The sequence below is a fragment of the Dictyostelium purpureum genome, assembly GCF_000190715.1.
Source record: "Dictyostelium purpureum unplaced genomic scaffold DICPUscaffold_48, whole genome shotgun sequence".
Lineage (NCBI taxonomy): Eukaryota > Evosea > Eumycetozoa > Dictyosteliales > Dictyosteliaceae > Dictyostelium > Dictyostelium purpureum.
The window spans coordinates 67970-89337 of record NW_003519385.1 but is presented as its reverse complement, the minus strand read 5'-3'; the positions used below and the strand labels follow the sequence as shown (position 1 = coordinate 89337).

Below are 21368 nucleotides of genomic sequence, written 5' to 3'. Positions count from 1 at the left end.
TGGTGGTTGTAGTAGTTGTAGTAGTAGGAAGGTCAACTGGGATTTGTACATGAATTGGTATTGGTAATTGAATTGAAGGTGTTAAAGGTGACAAAATAGGTGGTGCAACAGTTGTTGGTAAATCTGATTTATCAATGATTTCATTTGGAATTGCTACAGTAGACTCTACAATTAACTCTGATGATTCCGTTTTTTCCAAAACCTGATGATGCTCTTGTTCTGTTTGTATTGGTTGATGCTCTGAAATTTCCATTGGTATATTACCCATATTTGAATCCATTATTGCTGTTGTTGGTGATGTAATATCTGAAGATGAAACTGTTAACTCGGTATTTGATTCTGTGGAAGGAATATTTGTTGTTATTGTAGATGGATCTGTATATTCTGTATTGATTATAGTATTATCACATGTTTCTGTAACAATAGTCTCTAATGTTGGAAGTGTGGATGATGGTGAACTAATTGTGCTGATAGAAGATGCTGTTGTCATTGTTTCTGCTGTGGTTGCGGTTCCTGAACCAATCATCATAGCTGGATCAACACCTGCGGTACCCAATATACTATTATGGTCGATATCGGGTTTAAAACCATCAATCAAAGTTTGTGAGGTAGAAAATAAATGATGCTCCTCAATAACACTTGATAAACCTGATCTAATACTTTCCATTGGTTGCATTATAATATCATGATGATGATGAAGTGATGAATTATTATCTGAAAAATTTTGATTTGATAAAAAGTGATTTTCAATATCAAACATATCTGAAGATCCCATTTTGACATCGTGGTTTAGTTTATTGCTGCCTTCATCAATACCATTTAAAACTTTATCGATTTCATCATTTAAAATATCTGATTCGTATTGTTGATCAAATAAACTCTTATTTTCCTTAATAGCTGCTTCTGTTGATGATAAAATACTATTATTATTATTATTATTATTTTGGATAATTGGAGTATCAATTGTTTCTTGGTAAACTATTGAATTTTCTGAAATAGTAGTAGCTGTTTCGATAGTAGTGGAACTTAAAATATTGTTCACCTCCTTTTCTTTTTCTTTTTCTCTTTCTCTTTCCTTTTCCCTTTCCTTTTCTCTTTCTCTTTCCTTTTCTCTTTCCTTTTCTTTTTCTTTCTCTCTTTCTCTTTCTCTTTCTTTTTCTTTTTCCTTCTCTCTTTCTTTTTCTTTCTCTCTTTCTCTTTCTTTTTCTCTTTCTTCTTTTTCTAACCTTTCTACCTTTTCTTTTTCTTTTTCTTCATTAGTTTTTTCTATATCTTTACTTTTTTCTTTTTTATCTTTTCTTTTTTCTTTTGTTTCAATTACTTCATATTTTGATTTTGAAAATGGATCTTTCATATTATAGAACTTTTCTTGTGAATGAGTTAGAGGAGTGAAACCATTATCTCTGCACCATTTAATAGTATAAGAAACTGTAAGCTCCTCATTCATTGACTTTTTAAATAAACGGTTAATAAGTTTAGCACGACGATATTCTATTGATTTTTGCTTTCCGAAAGTCCATCTAACCCAGTCATCTCTTGATTTACTTGTTCTGTATGGTTGTTTTTTGGTGCTGTTATTGGAAATAATTGGATGCTCTTCTGCTAGTTTAAAATAAATAATCTAGTACTGCTATCTAGACCATTAGTTTCTTTTTTTTTAGGTGATGTATGATTTGAAGTTGATGGTTGTGATGATGTGGTTGTGGAAGTAGTTGTAGTTTTGTTATCTTTTATTTTATTTACAAGGTCTGGATGTTGCAATAAGTCTTCATCGTCAAAATCGAATTTGAAAATATTTTTATTTTTATTATAATTATTGTTATTACTATTATTATTATTATTGATTTTTTTGGCTGTATTATTTATTTCATTTTCAGCTGTTATATCTACAATTGTACTTTTTTCACGCTCTTTCCTTATTTCTTTTAAATGTTTCTTTTCCATTTCTTTTTTAATTCTTAATTCTTTTGAAATATTTGCAAATAATTTACCGCCACCCATTGAAGAGGATGATGAAAATAAATTTGTGGGTTTTTTCTTTACAACTGGTGATGAAAGAACTGGTGATGTAGTGGCATTGGTTTGTGGTGGGGTTGTGGAGGTCTGTGGTGGGGTTGTCACGCTAGTGGTATTAGTATTTGTCGATGATGAAGAATTTACAATTGATGGTGAAATTACTATACCACTAATATTATTAGGTGTATCCTGTTGTTGTTGCGGTTGTTGATGTTGCTGCGGTTGCTGTTGGTTTTGTTGTAATTGTTGCTGTTTTTGAAGCTGTCTTTCTCTTTTTTCAAAAAATAATCTATCTAGATCTATATCTACAGCTGTTTCGCCACATAGGTTTGTTTTACCATATTCAATTGGCGTTTGAATTAATTTTAAATTATGAATAATATCGATTGGTTTATTTCTGATATCATGGAAAAACAATTTAACACGAACTGGAAATTCTCCCCACCCTCTACGAACCAATTGAAATGGTTTTTCACTAATTTCAACTCTATCATTTGGTGCAAAACTATCATGTAAATAAAACCAAACTCTTTTAACAAAATATGAAATATCTGGCTCCTATAATTTTTATAAAAAAAAAAAAGTTAATATTTTATTATTAAATGTATAATATTTTTGCTATAGTTACATTTTGAGGTCCTCTAACATACACCATCCATTTATGAGTTGATTTATCTTGGCCTCTTTGATTTGGATGAATTTGAGTGCATGTATTACCAACTATCACTCTTTTCTTAATATAAAATCTACTTGATGAGGTTGATGATTCTTCTTCCATTTCAATAGCCTTAGATGTTTCGTTAGAAACAATTGCTGATGTTGTTGCTGTTGGTCCTGCTGATAGTTTAGTTGAAGACTCTGTTGATGCAGCTGCGGTATTATTTATTATATTCTCACTACTATTATTACTCTTTGAAATTAATTCCATTAAATCATCGTTTATATTTTTCTTTTCCTTGCCAATTGTGTTAGAACTATCTTTTGAAGTTTTAAATTTAAATAATGGTGCCTCTTGACGTGAAGGATCATCTTTAGGTATTTTATCTTCTGAAACAGGTATACCTATAGCTTCTGCGGCTTCGTCATGATTAGAATATTTTCTATTATGTTTTATTCTACAGTGATTTAAGAAACCAGTCATGTTTGAAAACTCATCTTTTTTACAATTTGGACAAACGAATTGAATAAAATTACCGGTTGATGGTATACGCATATATAACTTTTTTTTACCTGAAGGGCCAGAGCTGATTTTGGTTCTTGTCGTAAAAACTGCTTCTGGTTCTTGTTGTAAAAACTGCTTCTGTTTTTCAATTGAAAACTGAGGTCTAGTTGAACGGTGTCTTGCCATAGATCCTAACATTTCCTTTACTTTTAGTATCCTGGTATCAATTTCCAATAATTCTTGATCTTTATTTTTTAATTCTTGAGGAAACTCTCTATCGATCATAACGCCCAATCTCTTTGTCAATTCCTCTCTGTCAATTTCGTTATTTAATACAAGTTTTCTCTTTAATTTTGATAGGGATGATGCTAAAACTGAAAACGCTGTGCCATTGATATTATTATATAAATTACCATTAACCATTTTATCATCCAATGTGTCCATTACTTTTTCCTCCAGCTGTTTAAATTTATTTTCTATTAAATTTGAATATTTTTGATTTAATAATTCGATTTGTTTTTGTTGAAATAATAACAATTGATTTGTAATTATTGAATATGGGCTATCAGCACTATTATTACTATTGTCATAATTGATATTTAATAAATTTAACTCTTTTGATAAATTTAATTTCATTTCGTTTAATAAATTATTTTTAATATCATTTAACATATCATTGTTATTATTATTATTATTATTATTAAAATTATTATTAACGCTATTATTGTTATTGTTGTTATTATTTTCTATTTCCATTGGAACATTGTTATTTTCGTCATTTTTGTTATTTTTACTTGACTCCATTTTTTGAAATCGTAATTAAATAGAGTTGTATATAGAAATATGTATATATACTAAATATATATATTTTTAAAAATATATATAAATTAATATATATACATATACAATTATTATTAAAAATATATATAAAGATAACTATAAATATAAAATATAAACTGTCTTTACAATAGCATTACAATAAATAAATTATGGATTCAGAATAAAAAAAGAAAATGAATGTAGCTAAAAAAAAAAATAAAAAAATAAATGAGTTCGTTGCGTTTAAAATTTAATAAAATTTAAAAAAAAAAATTAAAAAAAAAAAAAAAATAAAAAAAAAATTAAAAATAAAAAAAATAAAATTAAAATTTTAATTTAATTAAACAAATAAAAAACTATTTTTGAATATTTAATTTCTTTTAATATAATCATTTTATAAATTTAAATAAACATTGTATAAGTGGGGGGTGATATTAATAATACTAAAAACTAAAAATAAATAAAAAGAAATATTTTTTTTTTTTCACCCACTTTTAAAAAATTTTAAAAATAAAAAAAAAATTATAATAATATATCTATATTTATATATGTTATTTTTTTGATTTTATTAATAATTTGGTGGTTTGTTTGTAAAATAAGTTTATTTTTCTTTTTTCTTAAACATGTCGAGTTTTCTTTGAACATCACCACTTGAATCGTAAACTGTTGGGTTATTTAAATCTTGATATTTTTCTTTACCTTTTAAATTATTAATTAAACCAAATAGATTTTCGTCCTCATAATTAATATTGACAACTTGATAAACTACTGGAACTGAAACATTATCTTGATCCTTTTGTGCAAGGGGTTGTTTTAACGATTTTGAAACTACATTATTGATGGCCAAGTGGTATTTTGTTTTTTCTATTTTTTTTAAATAATGGAATTGAACCTCTGGATATTTATAATATGAATTGAAAAGTAACTTTCTTTTTTCTTGCTCGTCTAAATATTTGTCGGCAAATTCTTCTAATTTACGTAAACTATTTCTTTTTCCCATTTTACCTAACTCTAAAAAGACCATTTGCAAGGTTTCGGTTGGTATCATAGTTTCCATTGGACCACAGTTTAATATTATTTCAGAGGCGAGGTCTGGTTGATTTAAAGCTAATGCTACATTGATACTGGATAAAATATAATATGGATCATTGTGTAATGAGTCATAGTGCTCCGACATGATTAATTTTGATTTTTCAATGTAACCCATCTTGATAAGACCCAATACAAAATAATAAATAAATTCTCCAGTGGCTTTTGATTTACTTGATTCAAATACCTCCAATGCCTCTTGACGACGATGACTTATAATTAATGCATTTAAAAGTTTAGCATGGGAACCACTACCTTGAGGGATGAATGATTCAAAGTGGACACTGTAGTTTTTGAGTGATGGTGTTGATTTCAAATAATTACCAATGTCATAAACATATACAAGCAAGTACGATTCATTGAGTGAAAATATTGTATTATAGAAATGTAATGATTCGAAAAATCCTAATTTGATAAGGAATTCAGTTGCTTCGCTAATAGAGAATTTTGAGAATGCTACTTTTTTAAGTAAATTTTCAAATTCGTAGGTTGGAAATTGCTTTAAATCTTGTGAATTGTAGATTTCTCCGAATATTCTGAATGCTAATCTTACAATATCATCATTTAAACGAAATCTTGCAGTGAAAAAACTCTTTAAACCATTTTGGTAATTGTTTGTTTGGATCTGTAAAGTTAATAATTCTAAAAGTTCAGCCTGTGGTGTTATATCCTTTCTTTTTGACTTGTTTGATTGTATATATGATACCTCTCTTTGTATTTCTTTAGTATGTTGTTTCTTCAATCTAACTTTTGTATTTTCAACTTGACTTATTGATGATTCTGGGAAACGATGTTCTGTAAGGAATTTCATTTGAAAATTAAATGGTAATTTTTTGAATGCTTTTAATTTAACTACATCTCTAACATCTAAAAGTGGGTGATCCTCATTTAAAAAAGCTTGATAAGCCTCCTCCTGCTCTTTTAATGGTCTTTTATTTAAATCGATATCTTCAAGATCTTCATTTTTGTTTTCTAATTCTTTTTCCTCTGATTGTAATGGTTCTTGTGGTTGTAATTGTTCTTGTGATTGAATATTATTGGTGGTTAATGTTGAAAAGAATCTATTATTATTATTATTTTTAATAAAACTTATTTTATTTAATTCTAAAACATTATTTATTATTCTTCTATTTCTATTAATTAATCTAAACATATTTATTACTATATTTTACATTCAATAAATTTAAATAAACGAAACATAAGAAAAATAAAAAATTAAAAATTAAAAAAAAAAAAAAATTAAAAATTAAAAAACGAAAAAAAAGGAAAAATAAAAAAATAAAAAATAAAAAATAAAAAAACAACTATATCAGTTTGACTTTATATAACTTATTGAAATAAATGCAAATATTTAAATTGATTAATATTTTAAATAAACTTTATAAAAATAATAGAGACAAGGGATTTTTTTTTTTTTTTTTTAATATTTATTTAAATTAAAATTATTAATAAAATCAACTTAACAATTTTATTTTTATAATTAATTATAATGTTACTATTCTATACAAAAAATAAATATATACCTTTTAAATATATATTTTTATATTATTATTATTTGGTGTGTGTTGTTTTTTTTTTTTTTAATTTGATTTGATTTAAAAATTGATTTGGCTTGGATTGACATTGGCTGGTTTAAATTCAAAATTATTTGGTTCATAATTTTCACCGTCAGAGTATTCACGGCTATCCAAGTATTGAGATAATTCCATGGCTTTCTTGTAAACATCTTTTGAACTGTGGTGTTGTAATTCGTAAATAACGGTTTCATCGTATTCACTGATGACTTCAATGTATGGGTTGATACCACTTTTATCTTTGATTTGTTCACCATCTTTGACAATATTGATAAGACCTTCAAGGACGATTTTGAGGATTGATAATTCAGATGTATTTAATAGATCGATAAAGTGTTTAATGAGATTACTACGGCATAAAGTTTTAATGACTTGAGATGTACCATTGGTGGCATTGGAAAGAGCCCAACAAGCTTCCTTTTTAATTTCGAATTCGCTGTGTGATAAAAGTGAAATGAGTGAGCTGACAGTGCTTGGATTAGAGATGACGGCTTCAATTTGTGCAGAGTTACCAGCAGTAATATTTGAAAGAGCCCAACAACTTTCTTTTCTAATTGATTTCTTTGGAATACCTAAAAGACGAGTAATGCTACCAATGGCGCCTAAATCGACGATTGCTTGAGTTTGATGTTCATCACCAGTGACGATATTACCAACAGCACGAAGAGCTGGAGTATAAACAATACCTTCAGCATGTTCTAAGAGTTCAACAAGTCTTGTGAGGACACCACTGTCGATAACAGTTTGAATTTTTTCGTTAGCACCATCTGTCAAGTAGGATAAGGCCCAACATAAATCACCATATACTTCGGATGGCAAATCTTCACAATCTAAAAGCTTCTTGATGGATGGGAGGCATTGTGAAACAATTGAAAAATCTGGGTGTGGTTTACCACGACATAAATTGGAAACAGTCCATGTAACATTTTGAACTAATGTAATTTTTGGTGAATCAAATAATTTAATTAATGGTTGCATAGCACCTAAACTAAGGAGATAATCTCTAGCGGCAACGGTGTCACCAGCAATATTACCGATAGCCCAAGCACATTGTTCTTTAACTTCATCAGTGGTGTTTGAAGAAAGCAATGAGACGAAAATTGGAACAGAACCACCATTAATAACAGCCAATGTTTGTTTATTATTACCAGAAGCAATGTTGGTTAAAGCCCAAGCAGCCTCAAATGCAACTTTTGGATGACCACATTCAAGTAATTGATTGAATTTTGGAATGACACCACACTCGATAACTTCATCAATTGGTGGATTATTGTGAATTGATAATAACTTTCTAAATTGTAATAAGGCTGAAAATACTAAAGCTTGTTCATTTGAATTTAATGCTTGAACTAAACCATTTAAATTTTTTAACTGTCACCAGAGAAAAAAAAAAAAATTTTAAAATTAGAAAAATTGGAAAAATTTAAAATTTTTAAAATTCGAACCAAATTATTATTTTGTACCGCTAAAAATATTTATGTTTTAGATTTAAAAATAATTTGAAAACAATTTAAAATTACTTACTTTATTTTCTAGTGTTTCTTTTTCATATGTTTGGAATTGTTCTTGAATATCACTTGGAATAACAATTTCATATGCAACGTTTGGTTGGGTTTGAACAATACCACGTCTCTTTGAAATTGATTCTTCTCTAGCTGATTTTCTAATACCATTTGTATTTTCTTCTCTTTTTCTTCTAGCTGATTCACTATCAATTGATTTTTTGAATTCTTTTAATCTAAAATCTTGTTTATCTCTTGATGACATTTTATATTATATATTTATACAGGAATAAAAAAAAAAAAAAAATAAAGGCTTTGTAAAAAATATAAAATAAAATTTTTAGTATTTAAATTACTGTATTTTATTTATATATTTATATAGTGTATCTTACTTTTTAAATATTTAGTTTGTGGCAATAGAATATATCTTTAAATAAAAATAAAATAAGAGAATGCAAAAAAAAAAAAAATTTTGTAATTTAAATAATTTTTTCGAAAAAAAAAAAAAAATAAAATTAAAATATTTTTTTTAAAATTTAAATTTAAATTTTCCTAACGATTATAGTCGTTAAGCTTAGGAGTGGGAGGATGTTCACAACAACAAAATTTTATAATAACAATCAATTCGAAAAAAAATAATTAAAAACTAAAAAAAAAAAAAAAATTTAAAAAAATAGATTTAGTTGTTAAAAAAAATAAAAATTTAAATTAATTAAAATTAAAAATATTTTATAACTAAATTAAAAATTAACTTTATTAGTTATGTTTCTAAAAATTCTGTGGTGTTTGGTTTGGAGTTTTTATATACAGGGTGGGGTTTAATAATAAATTCTAGAAAGAATATTTATGTGTTGATAATTGGAAAAAAAAAACAAAATGATTATTATTATTATTATTATTATTATTTTATGATCACTACTAAATTATATTCCATTTTTATGAAATAATGGTTTTTTTTTTTAGTGGTGATTATTAAAATTACTATTATGACGATGATGATTATTATTTATAAATTGATTTTGTTGGTCCAATAAGGTTTTTAAATCTAAAAAGTTTTGTTTTTGTTGTATAATTAAATAAAAAGTGACAGCTAGTATAAAAAGAGTGATAAAGAAAAGAGCATAAGCTGGTGACCATGATGATGGTTGTGGTTTTAAAACACCATGATTTAAAAGTTCCTCTGATACACCAAGGGTTCTTGCAATTTTATGATTTGATGGATCAATACCCATTTTCGATAATGCTTTTTGCAATGTTCTTTTATTTGAAGATACAATATTTTCTCTGCTCTTTTTAATTAAATTTTCTTTATGTTCGCTTTCTTCTGATTCTGCCCAATTTATAGTATCTTCGTCAACACCAAATACATCCATTAACTAAAATATAATAAAATAAAAATGGTTAGTTTTCATTTTGGAAATATAATAATAGTAATCATAGTATTTAGTATAATTTACCTTTTCTCTTGATAAATTAATGCCTAATGTATCCTGTGCTTTTTTTGTTAATTTTCTATTTATTGGGATTCTATCTTTTGGTGATGAAATGGTTTGTTTCTCTTCATTAATTTGTCTTAACTCATCTTCATCAATACCTAGTGTTTTTTTAATTTTATCTTCGGATGGATTAAAATCCCCAAGCACATCCATGACTTTTTTAATACTTTCTGGTCTTGGCGACATATTTGATCTATAAAACTAGATTTGTTTGATGTTTATTATATTATTTAGACTAAACTGTTATAGTTATAAAAAATTAACAAATGTAGTTAATTAGTAATTTATACAATTTTTTTTTTTTTTTTTTTTGATTTATTTAAATTTTATTTGTATGTTCTTTTTTTATTATTAAATTTAATTAAATTAAATTTAATTAAAAAAAATAAAAAATAAAGTGGTTTTATATATTGGTGTTAAGAGTGATATTATGAATATGTGTGAATAGTAGTATCATGTGTAAAATATAACAAGTTTATGTAGTGTTTGTGTGTTATATATTGTACGTGAGTGTGAAAAAAGTTGTTTGGTTTCAAAAAATACTTTTTTTCTTTTTTTATTTTTTTTATTTCTATTTCAATTTTCTTTTTTTTCTATTTCTATTTTCTATTATCTTTATTTTGATACTATTTATTAGTTTTATATTGTACTATTATAAATTTATATTTTTATTTAAAAACAAAAAAAAAGAAAAAAGTGAAAATTATTAAAAAATTTTTATTTTTTTTAATTTTAATTATTTTTTTTAATTTTTTTATTGTAAAAAAAAAATAAACTGTTTCTATATTTTAAAGCCGTATTATAATTTTTATCGAAATCGACTTTTATTGGATTTTTAAAATATCTTTCTTTTTTTTTTTAATATTTATTTTAATTATTGATTGTCATTCGAGAAAAGCTCCACACAAACAACTTTGTGTTTATTTGGGAAATTATGGTGTGGAATATAATAAAGCTGGTGCCTTTTTGAAAAAAAAAAAAAAGATATAAAGAAACTATGGTGTTGATTATAATATGTTTTTTATAGTTTTTGTAATCTTACCTTTCGTTTTTTTTTTTTTATTTTAGCCTATAAATTTCTAAATTTCTATTTTTAGATACAATGAACATTAATTAACTTTTTTTATATATTTATAAAAAATAAAATTTATTTTTATATTTTATTAAAATTAAAATAAAAATATAATGATTGGTTTCAAAAAAAAAAAAAAAAAAAAAAAAAAAATTAAAAAAAAAATAATTTAAAACAAATAAAAATAAAAATAAAAATATTGAATATATATATATATAAATATATAAATGTATATATACAAATAAATAAATTTGAAAAAAATAAATTTAGAAATTTTTTTTTTTAAAATTGAGTGAATGTGTGAGTGTGTGAGAGAGTGTGAGCTTGTGTGAGAGAGTGTGTTGTTTAGTTATTTGCTTTAACACATTCTCTTTTTCATATAGCAAACATACCCAATACACTAACAAAAATAATTTTAAAATTTATAACCATATAAAGTATTCCAGTTTCTATTTTTATGACTGAATTTTATTTTTTTATATAAATATATTGTGTGTGTAGGTGTGGGGTTAAATATAAAAATAAAAAATATCCCCACTACTAACTCACACAAATATACTATTTTTTTTTATAAATAAATAAAGGTAAAAAAATAAATTATATAAATATATCAATGTTAGTTTTATATAGATAAAATTATTATTTTAAGAATTTTATTATAATGGTTATACATATATTATAACTATAACTACATGAAAAAAAGATTGTTTAATCAGAAGTAGTATAAATAGATATATTATAATTATCATTTATGTATAAAAAATATAAAGTTGATATTTAAAGATATTAAAGGAATATAAAATTATAAATAAAAAAAATGAAAATTAAATAAATAAATATAAATTGACGAATTAAATTTATTATTTTAAAAATAATAGTATAGATAAATAAACTATATTTACAACTGCATTATTTACTGTCGATTTTTATTAATAAAAAAAAATCACTAAAAAATTAAAATCATTTAGAGTAAAGTTATAGTGTATTTTTTATTCATTCTCCGACCACTAATTTGGGATAATATATTTTCTATACTACAACCACCATTACAACCACCATTACAACCACTGCTGTCTCGTATAACAAAGAATTTAAATAGAATAATATATTTATTTAAATTTATAAAAATAGATTTTTTATTTATTAATTTTTTTATTTTTTTAAATCTATGATGAAATACACCACATATTTACCGGTAGAACATTGGTGGACCATGTGTTGATATAACCTGTGTTATCATACAGGTTTAATACTTGTGTTATTCCTAGTGGTGATGGTTGTACAGTTACAAATTGGTAAAATTTGGGATCTTTTTTAGAAGTGGATGGAACATCTCCTGCCAATGCAAAAGCCTGATTGTTTTGGGTACAGTACTTGGCCAACATTGTTATACTCTTCAATTTCTCCGTTGGATATTAATAGTAGAGATGGTGCTTTTTTATAATCCAACATAAAAATAAACTGTTCAAGACATACTAAATAAGTTAATTGGAATGGTTTACTACTTGGATCCTGAGGGCCATTAGAAACCACCAGGGTTTGAGTATTTATTAATCCCCCGTTTAGAGAGTAGTTGGAAAATAAATAGTCACCATGCAAAATGGACATCACAGAGTATACCTTTTGGGTTGTATCAAAAGCTGCAGATGCAAATGTACCAGATATAACATCTAATGTTGATATTACACCAGAATTGTTATTATCTACCAAATAGATAATTGTCATGGTTATTAAGGGTGAATGAAAATAGTAAATCGTTTGCTGAAGAGGATTGGGAAGATGACATTGAATAAACCTGGTATTTGTTATTATCAAAAGCTTGTATTAACTTTAATTGGTTGCTATTGAAATTATATTCATATAAATATAGGCTATCGGGAAATGCATTAGTTACAAAGAAGGTTGCTATATTAGTTCCGTAGTAGTTGTATGTCGAGAACTGGTTAGATTGCTTGTGTTGGTAGCCAAGTAATGTATATAGAGCTTTAGCTTCTGAAATGTAACTGAACCATTCCAATAACAGCAGGTTCATTCCACAAAGCATACGCTGGAACAGGTACAAGTTTACAATCAGCCAAGCTATTTAATAAAAATATTAAAGCAAAAAACAACATAACCAATACAATTTTCATTATTAAATTTAAAAAAAATTTATTATCTTTAATTTTTTATAAAACTGATTTAATAAATATTAATAAAATTTTATCCACTCAATAAAACAAGATAAAAAATCTTATAATAAGAACCCCAACAAATTATTTCTTTAAAAAAGCCACATCAAAATATTTATTATTGGGCACAAAAAATATCTATTAAAAAAATCATATTAAAAATCATAAAAAAAATCATAAAAAATCAAATAAAATCTAAATAAAGAAAAATATAATTTTTTTTATTTATTTATATAAGACTATAAAAGAAAGGAATAAACTAGTTTTTTATTTTGACCAAAAAAGCTACTTACAATGGCTTTTGGATAAATACCCATTTATCCATATCTCCTGGTGGTACAAATTCATTATTTTTAATTGATTTAAATAGAAGGCAACTTTGAAGTGGTCTGATCGAATAAATTTCTCGTAAAACAATAGTTAAAAGTAGTTTTGGTTAATGAATTTAGAAAAAACCATATTTTTAAAAAACTAATTGTTTAAAAACTTAAATTTTCGAAAAAATAATTTTTAGAAAATTAAAATAATTACTTTGATGACATCACAACATATTAAATTACGCAAAAGTTTGTATAACTATAATTTTTTATAATTATTGTAGTTATACATACCATAATATATATATATAATTATAATTTTTTATTTCTTCATATTATTTTTATTATTTTTTATTATTACCAATACTACCACACTGTTTTTTTTAATTAAGTTATTAAATTCATAATAATGAATTTTTTTATTATTTTTATTAAGTATAAATTTTTAAAAATATTAAATATTAAATCACACACCCAGATTGTTTTATTTTTATATTTCTATCCAATCTGGAGGTGTGATTTAATATTTTGCGTTTAAGATTGTAAAATTGAGAGTGTTATGATAAAATTAGAAAATTATAACAAACAAAATAATTTGTAGAATACCATTTGTAAAAAAGAAATAAAAAAAGGATAAAAATAACAAATAACAAAAAACAAAAAACAAAAACAAAAACACCAAAGAACCTCTTTGATGTCAAAGAAATAATTACAAAAAAATTAAAAAATTAAAAATTTTTTTTGAAAAAACAAGTTTTTTTCAAAAAATTTTGAATGTATCTTGGAATTGGAAAAAATAAAGAAAAATAAATAATTAACAAAACTTTAAAAAAAACAAATAAATGAACCAAATAACAAAATGAAATAAATTAATTCTATTATAACTATCTTTTTAAATTACTTGATACTTGAATTTATACATTGTTCTGCTTGATGGAACATGATTTAACAATGATTTTGATAATTTTATTGATAATTTTTTAAGTGAATGAAGTTCTTTGAAAATAATGAGTAACTGCTTTACTATTTTGGTTTCTTTTTTTATATTGTTTTCTTAAAAAAAAATAATATCTTGAAAAAAAAAAATTATTAAAAAAATAAATTTGGTGGGAGTTTGCCAATTTTTTTCTAAATTTTTTTTTTATTTTTTAATTTTTTTTTAATTTTTTTTTTAATTTTTTTTTTAATTTTTTTTTAAAATTTTTTATAAATTTTTTTAAGTTTTTTTTTTTAAGTTATTATTATTTTTTTAATAACACACTTACATATAATTTTTTTTTTTTTGTTCTAATTATTTAAAAAATATATATATATATATAAACATAAAATATTATGTCATCTATTGTAAAGCTTGAATCCTCAGACGAAAAAGTCTTTGAAATTGAAAAGGATATTGCCTGTATGTCAGTCACCATTAAAAATATGATTGAAGGTAAATATGATTTATAACAATAAACAATTATTTATAACAAAAAAAAAAAAAACACACAAAAAAAAAAAAAAAAAAAAAATTACACGCACAAAAAAAAAAAGACAATTTATGTTAATATAACAATATTTTTTTTTTATTTAGATATTGGTGAATCAGACACCCCAATCCCATTACCAAATGTTACCTCAACCATCTTAGAAAAAGTTCTTGACTATTGCAAACATCACCACCAACACCCATCACCACAAGCTGATGACAAGAAAGATGAAAAAAGATTAGATGATATCCCACCATATGACAGAGATTTTTGCAAAGTTGACCAACCAACCCTTTTTGAATTAATCTTAGCTGCTAACTATTTAGATATCAAACCATTATTAGATGTCACCTGTAAAACTGTTGCCAATATGATCAGAGGTAAAACTCCAGAAGAAATTAGAAAGATCTTCAACATTAAAAATGACTTTACTCCAGAAGAAGAAGAACAAATCAGAAAAGAAAATGAATGGTGTGAAGATAAAGGTGGAAACTAAATTAATTGACCACTGTTTAATTTCTTGTTATAATATTTAATATAAAAAAAAAAAAAAAAAAATAAAAAAAATATAAAAAATGAAACCAAACAACTATTTTTTTTAGCTTTATTTTATATTTTACTTTTCAATTTTAAAAAAGAAATCAAAAAAAAAAAAAAAAAAAATTTGATAAAAAAAATTTCCTTATAAAATTAATATTTTCAATTTTTGTGAGTTCAAAATTTTTTTTAATAATTTATTATATAATTTTATTTAGTAGTTTTAACATTATTATTATTACTGTTATTATTAAGATCTTGAGCTTGGTGGCAAGAATAAAACTGTGGAGTTGGGAAAACATATATATTTTCGTTTAAATTCTTTGGTGAAAATATATTTAAAGGATCTACACCAAGTAAAGAGACTTTAGGGATTGGCAAAGAGCCAGATGAAATTGGAATTAGATCACAAGTAAAGGTAATCTTTTGACCATCGTCAATAAAGAAAGAGTTCTTATTTTTACCAGACATCATCCAAATGGTTGGATCAATTTCGATTTGATACTGAAGTTGATTTAATGTTGTTGATTGATTTTCCAAATTTTTTGGTTTTAAATTTGTAATTGAAATTTCGAATGGAACTAAGGTACCAAGATATGCTTTGCTCGTTATATTCAAATCGACTTGATATAAATACTTTTTTTTAAATATAAAAATAAACATTAATATAAATTCATAATAAATATAGATATAAAAAAAAAAATCTTACAGATGGGCATTCTATTAAAATGGGCCAATTAAATTCATTTTGGTCTCTCCATAGCGGTTTACACTCTTTAACAAATGATTTTTCGTATTCAGATTGGGGTGTTGGCATTTTGCTTGTATATTTAAGATTTAGAGTCATTTTTTTGTTGATATCTAAAAAAAAAAAAAAAAAAAACATTAATAAAACTTTTTAAATTTAAAATATTGAAAATAAAAATGTATTACTTACCATTTTCGTTATATTTTTTAATTTCAAAAACCAATGAAATAACTTGGCCAGGGTATAAATTAATTAAACTATTGTTATTAAATAATGATTGGTTATGATCTTTAATGAAATAAAAAGAGTTTGTTGTTGTGGAGGGATCTTGGTATTCTAAATCACAACCTTTTAATGAGTAGCTATTTAATTGAATCATATTTGGTGTTGTACATTGTAAAATTGTTTTTAAAAATAATCTATTATTTACAGAGATCACAGATTCTTCAACAGAGAATGGATTGACGAATAGGGTTGATGAAACTAATGATGATGAAAATTTCTCTTTTGTTTGCTTTTGGTGTTGAAGTTCAATACGAATTTGGTGAGTGAAGGTATCTGGGTTAACTGCCATTAGTGGAAGATAAAACTCTAATGTTTGATTATAGCCAATCTGTGAAAGTGGTAGTTTGTCGTTAACCAAATTAATGGTTTTTGCTTGTGAGGTATTTGTATTATTATCTGTTTGAATAAAGGTTATAGATGGCGTTGGTATAATAGTTGCCCCTGTTGGTGATGTGAAAGAAAGTACACCAGCTTCAATGGTGTCAGAGTTGGTTTGCAATTTAATACCAATATATTGAATTGAACAAAGTAATAGTGGTGATTTTGCAAATGATTCTAATGTAATCTGTGATTCGCTGTCGGTAATTTTGATTTCGGATTTATCAGATTCACGAAGTGAATGACCGAATGAGAGACTACCTAATTTTAACCAAATTGAATCTTTTACAAATGTTGACTTTATTGATGCTAAAGTTGAAAACTGATAATGGTTTAAACCTGGTTCAATTACAAAGTCATTTAATTGGAAAACTAGTTTATCGCCACTGCTACTGCTGCTACTTCCACTACTATTATTCGTTCTTAAAAAGCTAACTGAGCCACTATTAAATTTGACAGGTGAGGTTAAATTGCTTTTTATCTTTACATTGATTTTAATAGTTTCTAAATATCTATAAACGGGCTCTTTTTGGGTATAGGTAACTTTGCATTTAAATAAAGGTATCATTGACTGTACAATAACTAGTTGGGGATCATTTGATAGTTGTAAGATTTCACTAAGATAATAGTCCTTTTCAGCTTTTGATAATAGTAAACCTGGCGCTAATAAGGATACACATGTGGTAACATAATCTACTAAATAGCCTAGTTGTTTTTGGCAGTATGACAATCTAGTTCTAATTGCATAGTCAATAAAGGTCCAGCCTTCTCTAGAGTAAAGATTTGTAATGGGTCTAAATAAACTCTCTGCCAACTGATAGTCTTTTTGCTTAAAATATAAATTTGCCAATGAAAATTTTAATCTTGAAATACTTCTTAAACGATTGGATTGATTGTAGAGTTTTTCAACCTTGTTTAATAGATCAACATAAAGTTGTTGGAATTGTTTTGAGGTTTGTAAATTATTTTGTAATGTTGGATAGCTAAATAGTGATAAGGTGTCTATTGGTTCGATTGGTTTATTTGCATTTTCATTATTTATGATTTTCTCTACCTTTTGGAAAAACATATCATTGTAATCGTCCTCTGGTAAAAAGCCAATTTTAACTGCTAACTCCTCCAAACGTTGTGCTGCACTATATGTTAAATCACTAAGAAGAAAATCTAAATTTTCTCTATCTTGTTTTTCTAATTGTCTTTCTGAGAGATCTGATGCTAGGTTTAATGATGGTGTACGTATCCAACTATTTGTATTTAATGCTTGTGAAATTTGAGCAGATTGTAAATTATTTAAAGATTGTGAACCCGAAAGACCTGCAATTATTGAGCTACCAGCTACTGTCAATGAGTTTATACCACTGAGATTACCGGAACTACCTGATGAAGGAATACTACTTTTACTATTATTATTTACATTTGGATTCGTTGAACCACTCGTTCCTGTGCTGCTACTACTACTGCTGAATGGTGTACCAAAAGCACCAAGTAATCTACTGATTGATGGGGTGGTTGATTTATTAACTTTTTGGACTGTTTGATTTGTACCAGTAGTTTGTTGAGAGCTCGAAATAATTCTTTCGAATGAATCTTGACACGCATTAATTAACTCCATACTTGTGCTAAAGGTCCAAGATTCTTTGAACATTGGTGAGAATGAATTTGGAAATTGCTTTATGATCATTGAGATTGATGTGATAAATGAAATTGATTTGGTTGCTGCTTCGATTGGTTTCTTTAAAAGGAATAGCAATTTACATTGTCTTGCAAATAAATAAATTTTGAAATCAAACAAGCTAATCTTATTCTCGTGAATTAGTTTTCTAAAATCTTTAGTTGATGTATCCAATATATTACCACTGCAAGATCTATCGTTGCTTTCTAATCTGCCAGGATCTGTTATCAATTCGAATTGGGATCTATTTTCGGTGAATAAAACTTCCAACTCAAAGTATTGCATAAGGGCATCTTCGTATAATTGAGCACGTTCATATATCAACGCTAGGCCTTCTTTTATAAAAAAAAAGTTTTGGTAGCTCCAACCTGGTAAATTTCTTTTTGCATCCATCTTTCTAATTTCATCTTCGTAGGTGGTTAGATATTGTTCGGCACTTGCAATAATACCTTCTTTCATCTTCATTAAAAGGTCATCCCAAAGATCATCATTGCGATTAGAGTCATCTAAAAATCTTAATTGGCAGCATCTATCACGTTTAACATTAAAATCACTCTTTATACGATCGTAAACTGTTCTTGAAAGTTTTGATGTTATCTCCCCAAATCTTTTTGGGCCCAATGAAACATAAACAATTAACCATTCTTGCCCCTTTTCGGTCATTTGTGATACCCAATTCTTTATTTTACCCCTAATGGTATTTTTGTATATATCTGGATCGTCGCAATGTACTAAATATAAATATAAATATGGCTTCCTATAAAGAGTTTGGTTGTCATAACTTGGTCTAATTCTTTCGTCATTATATTGTAGTATTTCAATTGGCATTTTATCCACAACTTTTGTATGCCCTGTTTTAGTTTTCCATGAAATATTTCTTAATGGTAAATGATTTGGTAACTCTACTTCGACATATTTCCAAACTGAAGATGCATCATCTTGATCTAATTATAATTAAAAAATACATTAGTTTACACATATTTTATTTTGTTGTTACATATTATAAATAACTTACATGTAATTGTAATATGTTCAGTTGAATCGAGTGATGTTGCTTGTTTATTTGTTACAGTCGAGTTTGGTGAGTTTGTAATAGATATAGTTGGTGGTTGCTGTAAGGGCGATACCCCAGTGCTATTTGATGCATTTAATGATGTTGTAGAGGAAGATATCGACGAGTTTAAACTAACATTACTTGTTGTTATATTGATACCTGCGTTTGCGGGTGCTATGGATGAGGCTGAGGATGACGATAATGTTGGTGAATTAGTATCAATGACACTGCTAGATGCTGAAGATGTAGATGTAGATAATACTGTTGCTGAGTTACTACTAGTATTTTGTTGTTGTGGTGGCGTTGTACTTGCTGGAGTTGACATCATCACACAACAATTATCTAAAATAATTTTTTTTGTAAAAACTAATTTTTGGTGTTGTAATTCTTTTCTTTTATTATTATTTTTAAATTACTATTTGATATAATTTATATTGGTTTTTTATTTTTATCTTTATTTTATTTTTTTTGGTTTTTGATTATTCACTTTGAATATAATTATAAAGATTTGAAAATTATTAATTTATAAAAATTAAAAAAATAATTTAAAAAAATAAAAATAAAAAAAATTCAAAAAAAAAAATAAAAAAATATAATTTTTTCAATTTTTTTTTTTTATTGCCAAAATTTTAATTTTAAAGAAAATTAATTTTTTTATCATATTTCCTTCAATAAATACTATAAATATTAGATATAATTACCAAAACTGTACAATTTTTAAAAAAAAAGAAGGAAATATAAAAAAAGTTAAAACAAAACCAAAATTAGATACAACATAAAAAAATAAAAAAAATAAAGGTAATTAATAACTTTTTTAAAATTTAAAAATAAAAATAAAAATAAAAATAAATTTTTTTTTGAAATTTTTTTTTTTTCATTATTTTGAATTAACATTATTTATTTGAATTAATATTATGTTTACTAGTTTACTATTGTATTAGGTAATATATGTTTTAGATAGAAATTGGTTTTTTTCTCAAGGATTAATATTTACCCTTTTTTATTCAGAAATTAGCTACAGATCATTTTATTTTCTAAATATATTTAGATAATATTTATTATTTTTTTCAAAATATAACAATGTCAAAAAAGAAAAAGCAATCCTCAGTTGTTGATTTAACATTCGAATCTACATCAACATCAAGCTCAACATCACCAACTCCAACATTACCATCAGAATCACCAACATCATCTCTTTCATCATCACAGTTAGAAAATAGTTCAAATTTAAAGAGAGGTAGAGATGAAATTATTAGTATTAGCATTGATAGTGATAGTGATAGTGATGGCTCTAAATCTAAACATAGAACAAAAAAACCCCATAAAAGAAGCTCTATATCAACATACACCAAATCAGCAACACCCACGACACCCACGACACCCACAACACCCTCAACATACACCAAATCAGCAACTTCCACAACTTCCACAACTTCCACAACTTCCACAACTTCCACAGCATCCACAATATCCACAATGGGACAAAATAATAGCCCCAAATCAGCAACACCCACAACACCCACAACTACAAAATTGGTTAATGGTTCAATAGCACAAAACACTGCAATTGAGAGCCCTACCAAAAACATTAATAAAAATACAGATATAAATATGAATATAAATACAAATACAAGAAATTTGTGTTTAAGGTCTTGTGGCACTATTGAACATAATACAGAGATAAATATGAGCGGTGAATCTAGCCCAAATACTGAAGCCAATCAGGAGGCTAACATCAATAGTAATGGAAATACAAACGGTAATAATAATAATAATAATAATAATAATAATAATAATAATAATAATAATAATAATAAAATTGATAATATGAATAATAATAATATAAATGATAGTAATAACCTATTAATTAAGGAAAATGATGAAGTTAAAAAATCAGTTGAAGGGAATAGTAATAATAATAATAATAATAGCTTTAATGGCAATCAGAATGATTCAACAGAAAATATGTTATTAATTATGGATTCGGTTGTTAAGATAATTCAACAA

The 21368-nt window shown here is 25.4% G+C and overlaps 7 protein-coding genes across 7 annotated transcripts in view; 1 reads left to right on the top strand and 6 right to left on the bottom strand.

The window, feature by feature from the left end:
* DICPUDRAFT_149460 (uncharacterized protein) overlaps positions 1-3982 on the bottom strand; it is a gene marked incomplete at both ends in the record, with an annotated part of 5019 nt that extends 1037 nt beyond the window's left edge. The window contains 4 exons of the mRNA XM_003285515.1: positions 177-1602; positions 1641-2285; positions 2355-2574; positions 2645-3982. Of these exons, the coding sequence (XP_003285563.1) occupies positions 177-1602; positions 1641-2285; positions 2355-2574; positions 2645-3982 (3629 nt within the window). The remainder of the gene's footprint in view (positions 1-176; positions 1603-1640; positions 2286-2354; positions 2575-2644) is intronic.
* Positions 3983-4598: 616 nt separating this feature from the next.
* Positions 4599-6239, bottom strand: DICPUDRAFT_76499 (uncharacterized protein; the record flags this gene model as incomplete). The annotated part of the gene is made up of 1 exon (XM_003285514.1): positions 4599-6239. The coding sequence occupies one exon, from the start codon at positions 6237-6239 to the stop codon at positions 4599-4601; it is 1641 nt and encodes a 546-aa protein (XP_003285562.1).
* A 442-nt stretch (positions 6240-6681) lies between these two features.
* On the bottom strand, positions 6682-8427 carry DICPUDRAFT_53657 (uncharacterized protein; the record flags this gene model as incomplete). The annotated part of the gene is made up of 2 exons (XM_003285513.1): positions 6682-8031; positions 8185-8427. 2 exons carry the CDS (start codon positions 8425-8427, stop codon positions 6682-6684), a joined length of 1593 nt encoding a protein of 530 aa, XP_003285561.1.
* Positions 8428-8893: 466 nt separating this feature from the next.
* DICPUDRAFT_97090 (uncharacterized protein) lies at positions 8894-9922 on the bottom strand. Its single transcript, XM_003285512.1, has 2 exons — positions 9620-9922; positions 8894-9538 (listed from the first exon to the last, which is right to left on the bottom strand). Exons 1-2 carry the CDS (start codon positions 9842-9844, stop codon positions 9122-9124), a joined length of 642 nt encoding a protein of 213 aa, XP_003285560.1. The 5' UTR covers positions 9845-9922; the 3' UTR covers positions 8894-9121.
* Positions 9923-12429: 2507 nt separating this feature from the next.
* On the bottom strand, positions 12430-13249 carry DICPUDRAFT_76496 (uncharacterized protein; the record flags this gene model as incomplete). The annotated part of the gene is made up of 2 exons (XM_003285511.1): positions 12430-12809; positions 13195-13249. 2 exons carry the CDS (start codon positions 13247-13249, stop codon positions 12430-12432), a joined length of 435 nt encoding a protein of 144 aa, XP_003285559.1.
* A 1223-nt stretch (positions 13250-14472) lies between these two features.
* DICPUDRAFT_97089 (cytosolic glycoprotein FP21) lies at positions 14473-15274 on the top strand. The gene is made up of 2 exons (XM_003285531.1): positions 14473-14650; positions 14792-15274. Exons 1-2 carry the CDS (start codon positions 14551-14553, stop codon positions 15181-15183), a joined length of 492 nt encoding a protein of 163 aa, XP_003285579.1. The 5' UTR covers positions 14473-14550; the 3' UTR covers positions 15184-15274.
* Positions 15275-15434: 160 nt separating this feature from the next.
* On the bottom strand, positions 15435-19686 carry DICPUDRAFT_86772 (uncharacterized protein; the record flags this gene model as incomplete). Its single annotated transcript, XM_003285510.1, has 5 exons — positions 15435-15860; positions 15934-16085; positions 16162-19251; positions 19323-19419; positions 19498-19686. 5 exons carry the CDS (start codon positions 19684-19686, stop codon positions 15435-15437), a joined length of 3954 nt encoding a protein of 1317 aa, XP_003285558.1.
* Between the last annotated feature and the right edge of the window lie 1682 nt (positions 19687-21368).